General features: G+C 37.7%; 1 protein-coding gene across 1 annotated transcript in view; it reads left to right on the top strand.

Annotated features, from left to right (window-relative positions):
* Positions 1–13496, top strand: part of hydin (HYDIN axonemal central pair apparatus protein) — a 65404-nt gene that overhangs the window by 33463 nt on the left and 18445 nt on the right. The window contains exons 21-40 of the mRNA XM_079619993.1: positions 1585–1707; positions 2712–2874; positions 2974–3183; positions 3281–3421; positions 3520–3694; positions 5870–6003; positions 6163–6296; positions 6375–6511; positions 6793–6914; positions 7353–7544; positions 7931–8080; positions 8335–8574; positions 9340–9466; positions 10175–10252; positions 10375–10542; positions 10661–11025; positions 11692–11805; positions 11943–12100; positions 12591–12744; positions 13006–13416. Of these exons, the coding sequence (XP_079476119.1) occupies positions 1585–1707; positions 2712–2874; positions 2974–3183; positions 3281–3421; positions 3520–3694; positions 5870–6003; positions 6163–6296; positions 6375–6511; positions 6793–6914; positions 7353–7544; positions 7931–8080; positions 8335–8574; positions 9340–9466; positions 10175–10252; positions 10375–10542; positions 10661–11025; positions 11692–11805; positions 11943–12100; positions 12591–12744; positions 13006–13416 (3496 nt within the window). The remainder of the gene's footprint in view (positions 1–1584; positions 1708–2711; positions 2875–2973; positions 3184–3280; positions 3422–3519; positions 3695–5869; positions 6004–6162; positions 6297–6374; positions 6512–6792; positions 6915–7352; positions 7545–7930; positions 8081–8334; positions 8575–9339; positions 9467–10174; positions 10253–10374; positions 10543–10660; positions 11026–11691; positions 11806–11942; positions 12101–12590; positions 12745–13005; positions 13417–13496) is intronic.

Raw genomic sequence — 13496 nt, forward strand, 5'->3', positions numbered from 1 at the left:
CATTAAGATACAATTTATACAAAACAAATTTACTTTAAAGAAAGGCTTTCTACAAAACAAAACAGCTCGGTGAGCCGCAAAACAGCAGCCTATTTTGCCGTTTATTTTAGGTCATGGAAAATCATCTTTTTTAGTCAGTGAAAGTCAGTGAAAGTCAGGGAATTATACATTTGGTTTAGAGTGGGAACCCTGAATTATAGATGTAATTTAATCCATTTTACTCTGACTAAAATACCATTTAATTTTAGTCATTGAAAATAATATTTTATTTAAAAAAGCGCTAAACCAATTATTCAAACATTTTATATATTAAACATTTATATCAACATTTAACACAAACATGTTAAAAATACATTTTTGATGTAAAACCTGATCTCCTAAAATAACATTGAGTTTACAATTTTAAAACAATGTTGTGAATGTTTTTCAGTTATTCATCATCAGTAGTGTGTCAGTGTGTTGTTGTGAAGAGACTTACATTCTGACTTGACTAGCCAACCTGATCTCATGAGAAAACTTAACTATTTTACAAGGTGATGATTTCCTATGAATTTTCACGATGTGATTCGTATGGAAATTTCAGATTTTTTTGAAAAGTAATGAAGGTCCTCCCCTAAACCTAGCAATCAGTGGGGTATAAGCAGATCACACGAAAACAAATGAATGAGCTACAAATTCACACAAATTATCCACCGATTTTCCAAAATGTTACACCGTTAGGATGACTTGTGCATTATCCGTTATTTTGTACAGATGCGGTTGTAATATTATACATTTATGTTCTATATAGTATATATCTGATTAATCTGAAATATATAGGATACGTTAGGTCGAATTTATTAAATTTACCGGTTTATTTACCGGTTTATTCAAGTTACCGCTGTACAAGCGGGACAATTCTTGACATTGTTGTGTCATTGTATGATTCGATTATTTGAAATAAGACAATAATAAAAAAACATAGTAGTGAATTGTTAATATCTTGTGGTTAAATTTTTTTCTCATTGTATATTTGCTATATTTGACAGCATTTTTTTATTAAAATCATTTAATTATCGCAACGATGTGCGTTTTTCATTTCGTCTTATAGGTCCATGTATTAAACACACTTCCAGCTTTACACACACTCATGGTCTCCTGGTTAGAGAATAAAATTGTTTACACAACGCTTCATTTTAAATCTCAGCTGTCGATAGATTTTTGTTGAGTTTTTATAGTTTTAAATTGTTGTTTAGTGGCTGCCATGTCCTGCGTCGGATTAATCGATATAGCCTCCGTGGGGCTTCAGTGCAAGCCAGTGAAGATTAATCACTTTCCACACTACTATTCGCTTCCCACCTCGTGCATGATCCAATAAGACTATGACCTTTCCTATCATTATCGCAGGGGTTTTAGCATGCATTGTCCAGCCTGCTAATTAAAAGCCTATCAGTAATTAAACCAAGAGCGAAGCCGCTATTATTGCACCACTTCGTTGATCCATTTGGGCTCCCGGCACATGGCGGATTTCTTGCTGATGGACAGTTCCTCGTGGTGTCTGCGGTTGATATAAGACTGATTACTTTTTTCCTTCTTTTCTGCTAGGTTTTTTAACGAGACGAGCCAGGGGACTGAAGGAGACGCTGGGGGGAAAAGAAAGGAGAGTGGGGAGGCGCAGTGGGAGCTGTTAGAGCAGAGAGAAGCTGACGGCAAGATGGACCCAAACAGGTCTGAGAACAGCTTCTGTGTGATACTAGAGGTTGACAACTCCCTGAAGCCTCTCCGATAATAAGCAGGAATTATGAGGATACATATAAGGGGGGATGTTTACCCGAATCTCATCATGTTAGCAGACCTTTGAGTATTACCTCAGCTCCTCACTGGTTCTCCAAGTTGATAATGAGAGAACGGAGCGTAGCCTCCTACAGAATCATTAGATTGTTCAAGAGCGCCCATCACGTACACACTCATATCGAGGAGAGCAGGTAAAAGTGAGGCGCTATCTGTGCGTTTGTTTAGCGTAGCGAGCGTTTCTGGCAGCACATGTCTCTTGAGAGACTTCAGCCTTTGAGAACACCTGCACCAGACTTCCCTTCACTGCGTTGGTATCTGACACGCTCTCAGTACTGTCATTTGTTCTATGCTCTCAACCTGGTTCTAGAGATGTTGTTGAACACGCTCACATTTTAAAACAAATACCACTCAAGCACTTTCAGATGGATTTTAGAAGGATTTTTTAATTTCCAGGGGTCCTGTGGAGCTTATTCATTATCTGTACTAAGCAATCGCCTCCTGGTTTACCAAAAAAATGAAGTTACATCTTTTGATTAACAGTGCCCCCTGCTGACTCCATTTATAATGACACACACTGTCACAGCCTGCTCAGCTTCAATACAACCTTCCATCTGAATAGTTTATACAAGATTTTTGATTTGCTTTATCTCTGAAAGCAAAATATTATGACGCATTGATTCCATCAACACTTATTCTGAATGAGGCACTTAGCCTATTCTTTTCCCTTTCTTCAGAGCCGGAGATTTTCTGTGTTAACTTTTCTTCTGATAAATTACACCTGTTCAATTATTTAATGCTTTCTGTAATTAATGGCCATCTTGACTCAATTTAGTTTCCGCCTGACCCTTAAGGTGGAACAAGAGCTTGAAGTAAGAGAGATGGAGATCTAATGATTGGTGAAAACCACTAATAATGTGTCATTGTTTATATTTTTGCAGGGAGACTGATGTAATCATGCCTCAATTGGACGAGGATGAATTGCATCATGGTAGTGGACAAGAGCAGAATAGGACCTACTCAACACGGCCAGTGAGCGCAGAGCTGGAAAGCAAACCCATCAATCTCACAGCCAATGGGCATCCAAGTGTGAGTGTGAAAGAGGTCCGTATAACCTTGCGTTCGACCCTTAATGTTGATATATTCTCTAAAAGTATTATACATTTTGAAGCTGCTCTTTTTTTATTCTCATCTATTTCATAGGTGTTTGATATCTCCTCACTGTATGGGGAACTACAGCCTGGTGACACCAAGCTGGTGACCTTCTCATTTCTGGGTCACGCTGACATCAGCACACATGTGTTGGCATTGTGTGAGGTGGAAGGAGGGCCCACCTATGAGATCACACTCAAGGGTCAGGCTTCTTTTGTTTCGTATACACTGGACACAAATGACATTGACTTTGGTTTACAGGTAACTTCACACTTTCAACATGATAGCAATATGATTAATTCAGCAGCAATCTGTATAAATGAAAGGTTTTGTTCTGTCCCCCCCCCTATAATCATAGTTGTTTGACCATGTAGCTGAAGCAGAGCTCATTTTGAAGAACACAGGGAAAGTTGGATTTGATTTCTCTTCTCTAACCGGAGAATCAGGACTCTTTCTGGAGCAACTGTTACCTGGTCAGCCTCTCATCATTCCCAGCAAGGTGAGATGTTCTTCACGTTTTAAAAAACTGATTACTTTTCTTCCTATCAAATTTGTGGCCCACGTGCATCATGTGTCATGGTTGTGTTTCTTCTGAAGGGTCACCTAGAGCCGTATGCAGAAATGAGGCTCAGTGTATACTACCTTCCAGGAATTCCAGAAGTCTTTCACAAGAACTTTCAGTTGCAAGTGGCCTTTTATGAGACTGAAGTCATTACTGTAAGAGGAGAGGGTGTTTTCCCTCGACTGTGTCTGGACCTTCCTAGAGACCTGAGTAAGTTGCTTTCGGTCATACACTTCCTTTCAAATGTTTGGGGTCAGTAAGATTTTTCTATTTAAAGGAAATTAATACTTTTATTTAGGAAAGATATATTAAATTGATCACAAGTCACCATGAAGAAATTTTATAATTTTACAAAAGTTTTCTATTTCAAATAAATTCTGTTCTTCTGAAATTTTCAACTTTTTAGAATCCTAAAAAAAGTATCATAGTTTCCACAAAAAGATTATCAGCACAATGTTTTCAACATTGACAACAATAAGAAATGTTTATTGAGCACCAAATCAGCATATTAGGATGATTTATAAAGGATCATGTGACACTGAAGACTGAAGTAATGATGCTGAAAATTCAGTTATGCAGCATTGGTGAGCATAAGAGACTTAAAAAATTAATTAAAAAAAGCATTAAAAAAAAATCTTGCTGAGCCCAAACTTCTAGTAGTGCGTGTAGAGATCTGAACAAACCTCTAACTAACACAAAGTATTTAACTTTGTGCTATGAACCTCAAATTGTGTGGCTTGTTGAGGACAAGTGTGCTCTCAGGAAAGCTTCACTCAAAACGTGTTTTTGCGTTCATCTGCTCTGTTTTTTAATCGTTTTTCTTTGTAAACATGCTCTAGACAGGCACCTACCTCGTCTAACAGTATTTTTTTTAGATCTCGCACTCGAGCATTACATATGCAGTAGCTTTCAATCTGCTGTTTGGCTATTTATTGTATTCTGATAACACACATTGCGTACACATGAGAATGCGTTTTTTGTGAACGATCCCTTACTTTTCTCTCACTTAGTGGATGAGAAAACAGAAGAAAAAAAGATCCTATTGATGCCAACTCAAACAGGAAAAGGAGTTTTAAGTAAGAGTTTAGAGTAAAGCCAATAAGTTATTGGCCAAGTCAGACACCACGTCTTCATATGATCTAATTAATCTAACCTTATAAATGAATTAGCCATTCTGAGGCCAACAGAGCAGCACAAAACTGTCGGACACGTTGCGAATTTCTGACAGGATGTTTTAAATTCCTGAATATGGTCCAACTTTCAGTCTCATCAAACACAATTGAAAGGAGGCCAACCCTGCGTCCTGGCTCGCCTAACCTTTAATCAAACACAGTCGCACCATGCCAGCTTGCAGACTGACATAATGGTCTTGACCTTGGACTAGCTCAGCCCCTGCGCTAGAACTGTTCAAACCCATTTTCTTGCCTGATATGCAGCCAGCCAGAAGGAGTGCTATTTATCTTCGAAACAAGCAGTTTTGCTCTCAGTGGGAACTGAGGTCTTGTGGTTATAGAGCAAATAGTCCAACTATTATTGAGGAAGGAGTGCTGTGTTGCTCTCTGATTACCTATTGATCGGATTCTTTGTTTTACTAACACAGGCAGTTTGTACTAAATAGTGAAGAAATGGCAGGCTTTGTTGCTCAAGAGATATTTTTACATCATAAGGTCAATACTTTGACATTAAGTCACACTTTAAGGCCTATAATAAGAGATTCTTGAATTTGTAATAGCAATTCGTAAGATGATTTGATTTTGAACTAAACCATTTGAATGTTTTACTGTTGCTTTTTCTTTAAAGGTGCCTAAATCACTAATGTACTAATGATTGACTGTAATAAATCATAAAAATACCATAATATGTTTGCAGAGATTTAGGAAACATGCTTGTTCAAACACTTGTTTCTCTGAAAAACAGTGCTACAGCCAGTTAATCTACCTGACCCTAAAAAGCCGATATTATCCATATTCTACCTGACCTAAAAAGCCTCTGTATCCGTTTAAAAAGCTCTATGACCAGATACGCATCAAAAAGCAGATAAATCAACTTAAAGTGTAAGGCTCGTCACCTTCCATCGTCACTCGTGCTCGTTCCTGTTGCGTGTCCTCAATCTGTCAAGTGCCAAGTTGAGGTAGAAACGACTCTCTAAACAAAATTGGTAATATGTAATAGGTAAATTATGTGTGAAAGCAATTACGCATTTGCATTACCTATCTTTGAAATTCCTGCAAATATTGTGCATCCTGTACGAGTTGACAAAATTACAGACATCCACAGTTATACATTTGTGTACACACATATGTTCTGAAATGAAATCTCATTTGAATAGGGCTTTCGGAAGAGGCTATAAAAACCTTATTAAGGTGTTTTCTGTTCACTGGCTAGATGCAGAGATCTATGGTTCTTTGCTAAAGGAGGCAAAAGACTCGGTGGAGAATGAGAAATTAAGGGAAGGGGTGTTGAGCAGGCCTGTCACAGTAAAGGAGGAGATGCCACCTGAAGACGACTACATTCCCACTGTGAGTTGTCTGTGATAATTGGTCATTCCTCTTCCTAGCTTACCCATAAATTATCTTGTGTAATCTGTTAAACTCCTGTGAAAATAGCCATTATTACAACTGTGTATGTACATATTTGTGTGTGGTACTATAAATAGTGTCCTTATACGTGTGCTGTAGTATGATGCCCTGCTGCAGATGGAGTTAGAACGACTCCTTGTGAAGGAAAATGCCATTGCTGTTCAGAAACAGCACCAAGTCACTGATCTAAGAGCACCTGGGTCCACTAACAACTGGCTCAAGAAGATGTGCAAGTAAGTCTATTCATGTAGAAACCTTTCTTTTTTTTTTACAAGCGATCAATGCATGTGTCTGATAGACCTTCTCTTTAGGTTAATCTTGCCTGAGTACACACTGGACTTTGGGTATGTCATCAATGGCAGCATCGTGACCCACATTGCCAAAGTAACCAACACTTGTCCAGTGGCTGTATCTTTCAGAGCTGTCAAGAGCTCACTGGCAGGCACAGGTTGGTCCATATACCGCAGAATGTTCAATAGATTTAAAATAGCCAGAGATTATTGTTCTGGACATTATTTATTTCAGCGAAACAGATGTTTGAGTAGGTGTCAATCTTTGTGATGTGTTTAGATTGTTCATGAAGCTTGTGGCTTGATTAAAATTGAGCTTTTTCTTTGAGTGTTATTATTCCAGCATGTTAGTATCGAGCAAAGCCTAAAACAGAATTGTTCATTCTAGCTTTATTGAGGATCCACTGCATTAATATTCATTCTTTTTTCTCTCTCACAGGGTTTAGTACAGAATTAGACAGGGTGCAGAATTTGCCCTTCTGTGAGACAGAGACGTTTGAAGTGAAGTTTGATACCCGTGAGGCCAATCTGGGAAAGATCAATGCAGTTATGCCCATACAGGTTTGATGAAAGCAACATTAAATATCTGAGACAAGCAAAGAAGCACAGGATGAAGATAAAATATTGACTTTTCATGCCTTTTGAGATTGAAAACATTCACCATCATAATCATTCACTCATACAGACTTGTGCAGAAAAAGCTAAGACAAATAAATGTAATGACAAAATATGAATAATAGAATAATATGAATCATATGAAAATAAATATGAATTTTCATTTAACAAATGGAAGCAAAATTGTGACATCTTAAATTTTTTATTCAACTTCTCGCGCATTATGTTGATAATATAAAATATTTGTAGAAACAATTAGCTACAATTCATCAGTGAATTTTATAAATTTTGCATATTGTTTGTACAGTATACACTGCTATGTGTATTGTACATTATAGGCCCTTTGTTGATTTTCTGTGTCACTGAATCCTGTGTGTTTGACAGGTGACCAAGGGACCCCAAGTGCAGGTGTGTTTATGTGCAGAGGTCACCATGCCCTCCCTCACAGTGTCAACAGACACACTGCAGTTCGACACCATCCAGTGTGGCCTGTGCCAGGTGATCACGGTCCAGCTGTTCAATGATGGGCCAGTGCCCTGTGAGTGGAGTATCAGACAGGAGGAACGGCCAAAAAAGGTACAAGCCTTTTACACTACAAGCAAAGAGCCAGCCATTTTTTATCTTTTGAATAACATGCACTGATTATTTATTCACAGAATGAATATGATCATGTATTGAAAAAGTAAATAGTGTCCGTTTTGATTTCATGTTGGGTCTAAGTTTCATTTCCATCATTATTAGCTGGTTTAGTAATTAATTATATATATCTCTACTGGACATTAAAGCGTGTTGGCCGTAGGGCTGAGATTCATTTGTCTTTATGGCATGTTTGCTATAACAACCATTTGTTGTTATAATGTTTTTTTCCTCTGACAGCATATCTACCGGTAGGTTTTTTTTGTGATTAAATAAGTGGAAATTTATCCCTGATGTTTTGTTTTCTGTTTTGGTTTGGTGATTAGATTGACAAGCACATCCCACTGTACCTCAGACGTCAGGCTCTGCTGAAACAGCGGCCTCCTCCAGTCGTCTTTGAGTTATTGCCGTCCGATGGCACACTCTATCCTGGTGACAGAACCAACGTGCAGGTCAAATTCAGCCCAGCAGAGGGGGTAAAGTCAACCACAGACACTAGAGACTGTATGATTACACAATTATTAGTTTACCATGCTGAATTTTAGTCTATTGAGTGCTGTAATATCATGACTTAGTTATTAATAATTCCAATATATTGTTGTGTTGCCTGCAGTCGATATGCAGGCCAGCTGTATGTTTTATTTTATTTTATTTTTTTATTATTATTATTTTTGTATTACCATAATTCATAAGCTTGATTGCTTCCTCTTTTCTTATGTGTTCCCTTCAGAGGACGTACAGTCAGAGGCTAGTGATAACAGTGGCTCAGAGCACTCAGAAGATCCTGCTGCTGGCCCAAGGACAAGGAGAAGAGCCTCAGCTGGAGTTTTCCTCCTCAGAACTAGATATGGGGTCCATCTTACCCTATAGTGGAGGAAAGGTTGCTGAAGTGATTGTCCGCAACCCTTGCCCCTTCCCTATTGAGTTTTACTCTCTGGACTTCGACAAGCAGTACCTAGAAGAGGAAGAGGTGAGCTTAATTGGTTCCAAATGGGATTTTTGTCAGAATATATATTTTTTAGATGTCTTTATCTCAATATTTCTGTAAAGAAAATCCAGTTCAGTCATGAAACTCTAGAGGGTGCAGGCTGATTGGTCCTTTACATGCAGTCTGCCAGCAGTCACATTATTACCGCATGGCACAAGCTGATTGGCCTCTGCTGATCCTGCTGCCAATGAGATTGCTAGTCTGATTCATTGTTGGCTTCCTCTGATAGCCTCCACCTCTCCCAGCTCCACCTGCATAGATCTGCTACGGGATTTATGTCTATTTATGCAGAAGCATATCTTACATGCTCACAGAAGCGTCTGTGTATCTATTAGTAGTAGCAAGACAATACTTGTTCCGCAGCAGCAGCGTAAAATATAAGACCAAATAAATTAATATTGGCATATTCAATAACATGCTAAAACTATTAACGAGAGTTGTCGTGATTTAAATATTTATATTAAAAGTAATGTGATGACATGCTGTCAATATGAATATTTCAACATGAACATTTAGAATATGAAAAAAAAAATGTTTTATAAATTTTTCCAAGAATACATTATCTGAGCTACTGTATGTTATTAATTGTTTCATTTATATATGAGATTTATACATTTATATTTATTTCTCCAAAGGAATGTTATTTCTCAACAATGACTTCAGATGTGTTTGGTTTAATGCCTGGACACTGTCTGGACAATCCCATTATATGTTTCTTTTCTGTTCCCATTCTGTTCTGCTCCTCAGATCTTGCGGATGATAAAAGGATACGATGCTCAAAATGTGTTACTTCTACCTCCCCGTTCTCCTGGCGAGACTCTGCCCCCAGAACTGCTGGACTACTACAAAGAGCACAGCTCACAAACCAACCAGGGTACTGCATACTGCAGCAGAGATGTTCTATATTAGGGGTTTTCAATCTTTTAAATGTCACCAACTCCCAAATCTTAAAATTTTATTTATTTAAATGTATTTATTATTTATTTAATCTTTTTTTTTTTTTTTTATCAATTTATTTTTAAATTGATTATTCCTAAATACTATTCCTAAATACTACTATACCAAAATATTATTGGGTAAATTGGCTGTGGGTGGGATCACACAGACTAGTAGATGTAGAATAACTAGTACAGTAACTAAACAAACAAGTATTTGAATTTAGCGTGTTTCCTACATCTCTGCAAACATATGGTATTTTTATGCTTTAGTACAATCAAAATAATTACATGAAGCACTTTTAAAGGCACATTTTTGATGCAGGTTCACATTTTAAGATGTTTAGTTTTGCATGCATGTGTCAGACCTATCCTTATGAATTAAAATGGGTTTACACTCGAAAATGCGTTAAAGTGCGCCTTTTTAGGCTGTGTTTGTAATAAACAAAGGATATTTGCTTGTGCTTTGTCAGACTGTCTTTTAGCCATAACTTTTTAGCTACAAATTTTGAAATGAGGTTTTAATTTATAATTGATGTAGCATTGTATACAAGACTAACATAAATCGGACATCTGAGTGCACGATCACAGATTTTTCCTTTTGGCATAATTCCAAGTGAATCTAATAGATGTCGTCTGTTTTTAAGAATTTGGGGAAGGTCTTGCAGAAGATGACAAGGGGGAGACAGCTGAACCATCCGAGGGTGAAACACTCGGTGGTAAAGGTATGGTTCAACTGAGGGCAATAGTAATTTAAATGCATTTGCATTCTTTATGAGATTGGTATTATAATACAGTAGATTATTGCAGGCACATAAATGAGAATACATGTGTCTTCTCCTCAAAGGCTTGACTAAAGACAACATCAGTGCTGAGAGTGCAGTGGGGGATCTGGAATACGACCCTGTGTCCAGAGCTATCGCACGTCACATGGGCATTGATCTTTCACCAGAGGGCCAGGCTGCCCTAAATCGCCGGGGCATTGCCATCGTTGTGCATGGCGCTCCTCTGTCAGGTAAGATGTCAGGGAAAATGATAAATAATAATAACAAAAAATAAAAATAAATTCCAAGCACAAAATGATCGCATCTCAGCGTGTTTGCTCTGATGTAAATGTAAGCATCTGTGTGCAGGTAAAACAAGGACAGCAGTTACTCTGGCTAAGCACTATGGGGCGGCGTGTCTCGGTGTAGATGAGGTGGTGCAGGAGGCTGTGTCATCAGGGAACAGCTCTGCAGCCCTGAGGGCTAGAGAACTATGTGCCAAGTTTGCTGTGGGGTATGCTCAGAAGGAAGTGGAGGAGGCAGCGACAGATATGATGGCCCCTCCTGGTCAGGGTGCTGGTGTTCTTAGTGTTGAAGCAGTTGCCAAACACACGGCAGAGGGCAGCCAGACCAGTGATCCTAAAGTCCCGCCATCTTCTGCTTCAACCCGCAACAAAACAAACATCACAGGGCATTCACAGAAGAATGACAACTATGGTCCTGCTGCTTCAGTGGTACACATATTTTTAGGGCTTTTCACTTAGTCACATATACAGTATATCAGATGAAATTGAATATATGACAATTCTTTACTCAATAAGATAGGATATTATCATTGTTTTTTTAAGCATAAATCTAACATATTTAGAAAAGAAGAAAGAAGAAAATAATAATTAAAGCAAGATTTTTTTTTATAAAACAAAGATATTTATAGTTCAATCAATGTAAAATTCTATATCTTGAAAATCTGTTCATCAAAGAATGTTGAAAAAATGTATTACCATTTTTCAACCAAAAAAAAACCTGATAAAAAAATAAGTAGCACAAATGTTTTCACCATTGAGAATAATAAGAAATGTTTCTTGAGCAACATATCATAGAATGATTTTGGAAGGATCATGTGACTCTGAATATTGAGCTTTGCCATCACAGGAATAAATTACAATATATATGAAAATACATTGAAATAGAAATCAGTTTTTTTAAATTGTAACAGTTTTTCACAATATAACTAACTTTACTGTTCTAAAAAAAATGCAGTGTTGGTGAGGATAAGAGACTTTCCCTACATTAATATAGTAAGATACTGCAGTAAAACATATGCTGTAATATGTGGATCTGTTCTGTACTGGATCATGTATGAATGGATATAAATAAAAATGTGTGTGTTTGTGTTACAGACAGATGGTCAGGCACCCAGGCATCTAAGTGTCAGTCAAAATGAAGAGCTGGCGCTGAATAACTGCCTCCTGCCTGATGAGGTGTTGGTAGAGATCCTGTCAGAAAGACTGCAGGTGAGAGGCTTCTACATTGTGTACATTTTATCGTATACCCTATGCCTGGTATCTGATATACGGATGATAGTTTATGTCAATCACAGCATATGTAGACAGCACATAGTGATTTTGTCTTCCTTGCTCCCATGCCATAGCTTAGCGACTGTCAACGTGGTGTTGTGATTGACGGATTGGAGACACTGTACAGCAGCTCTCTAAGTAACACACTCCAGATCATCCTGAAAGCATTCAACAACCGTCGCCATATTTATGTTATGGACCTGTTTAACAGCTACAGTGCCTTCAAGCTCAGGTACTCTTCTGACACTAATTAAACATAAGATTATTTTTGTTTTTGAAGTACACTGGAAAAATAGTTTACCTTAATCTTATATTCCAGAACGGGGATTCACAAACTGTTTTGTCGGCCGAACCCCATTGACATAAAATATTTATTTAAAGTACTGTACCCCTTTTTAAGTTAATTTTTAAACAATGTATTAACACTGTCGCATTTTCTCGGTTCTCTGATGTCTGTTAATGGTCATATGACATGCGGTTAAATTAGAGTCATAATATTAATATTTTATGCCTTAAATTTTTCGCTTTTAGATGTTAATCTATCGACAAATACATTTAATTCAGGATGTATACTCTAAAAATAAGTCTTTGTAGGTCAATATTAATTACAGGTCTTACAAAAAAAAGTAAATGCATTATAAATTAGTAATGATAGCAAATATTCAAAGAGTTCTTCACACAAAAAAACACTGCACATAAGACTAAATTGTGTATTGCTTTAGAGAACCGGAAAAGTTTGAGCAAGAACAAGTAGAGAGAAGACAACAGGAGCTTGAGAGTTTAAGAGCAGAGGAGATGACACCTAGTGAAGACTGTGATACCAGACCACGAGAGGAAGACACTCGGCCACCTTCTGAGGACCTACAACAAGAGATGGTTTGTTTTACTGTAGAATTGACAATATGCTTACCTTCAAGACTATTCTTGTGAAGCCTGAAGAGTAAAATTTAGTAACATGAGTAGATGAAATGTATTAAGTATTTGACTTCCAATCAAGATAAAAATGTATAATTTCTGTAGCACAAGCAGCACCAATTGTAATTGCTGTACAAAAGATTGGCTGGTTAACATTGTCCAGTTATGTTTAAAAATCTAGTTTTAAAACCTTTGCTGTATTTTGTTGTTCTCCGTCAACAGTCCAGTGAGAGAGACAGACAACTACTGGCCCGATTCCATCTGTACGAACAGAGCCAGACAGAATTCCAACACGTTCTTCAGTTCTGGGACCGAACCCAGAGTCTTTTATTGCAGCCCATGGCCTCCGAAGGTCAAGAGACCAGAGACATGGATTGTCCTCCTCCATCTGCCAAAAAGAGCAAGAAGGAACGAGAGAAGGAGAAAGCTGAGAAGGAAAAGCTGAAGGTGGAGCCTGCAGATATGAAGTCACCAGCTCCTAGTCAGACCCAAGTGTCAACTGATGGTGCCGAAGACTCAGAAAAGATGGTGGTGTCAGAACCCATCCCTCACATATGGGTTTTTATGAAAGAGAAGGAAAAACTGAGTGCATTGGAGATCATCAGTAGCATGAAACTACCCTCCCATGAAGAGGTAGAATACTTTAATTTCTCTTTATGTTGGAATTATTTTCTTTGTGCAAAGTTTGTATCCGTAGTGTATGAACTTGAACT

This window comes from Phoxinus phoxinus (genome assembly GCF_949152265.1).
Source record: "Phoxinus phoxinus genome assembly, chromosome: 8".
Classification (NCBI taxonomy): domain Eukaryota; kingdom Metazoa; phylum Chordata; class Actinopteri; order Cypriniformes; family Leuciscidae; genus Phoxinus; species Phoxinus phoxinus.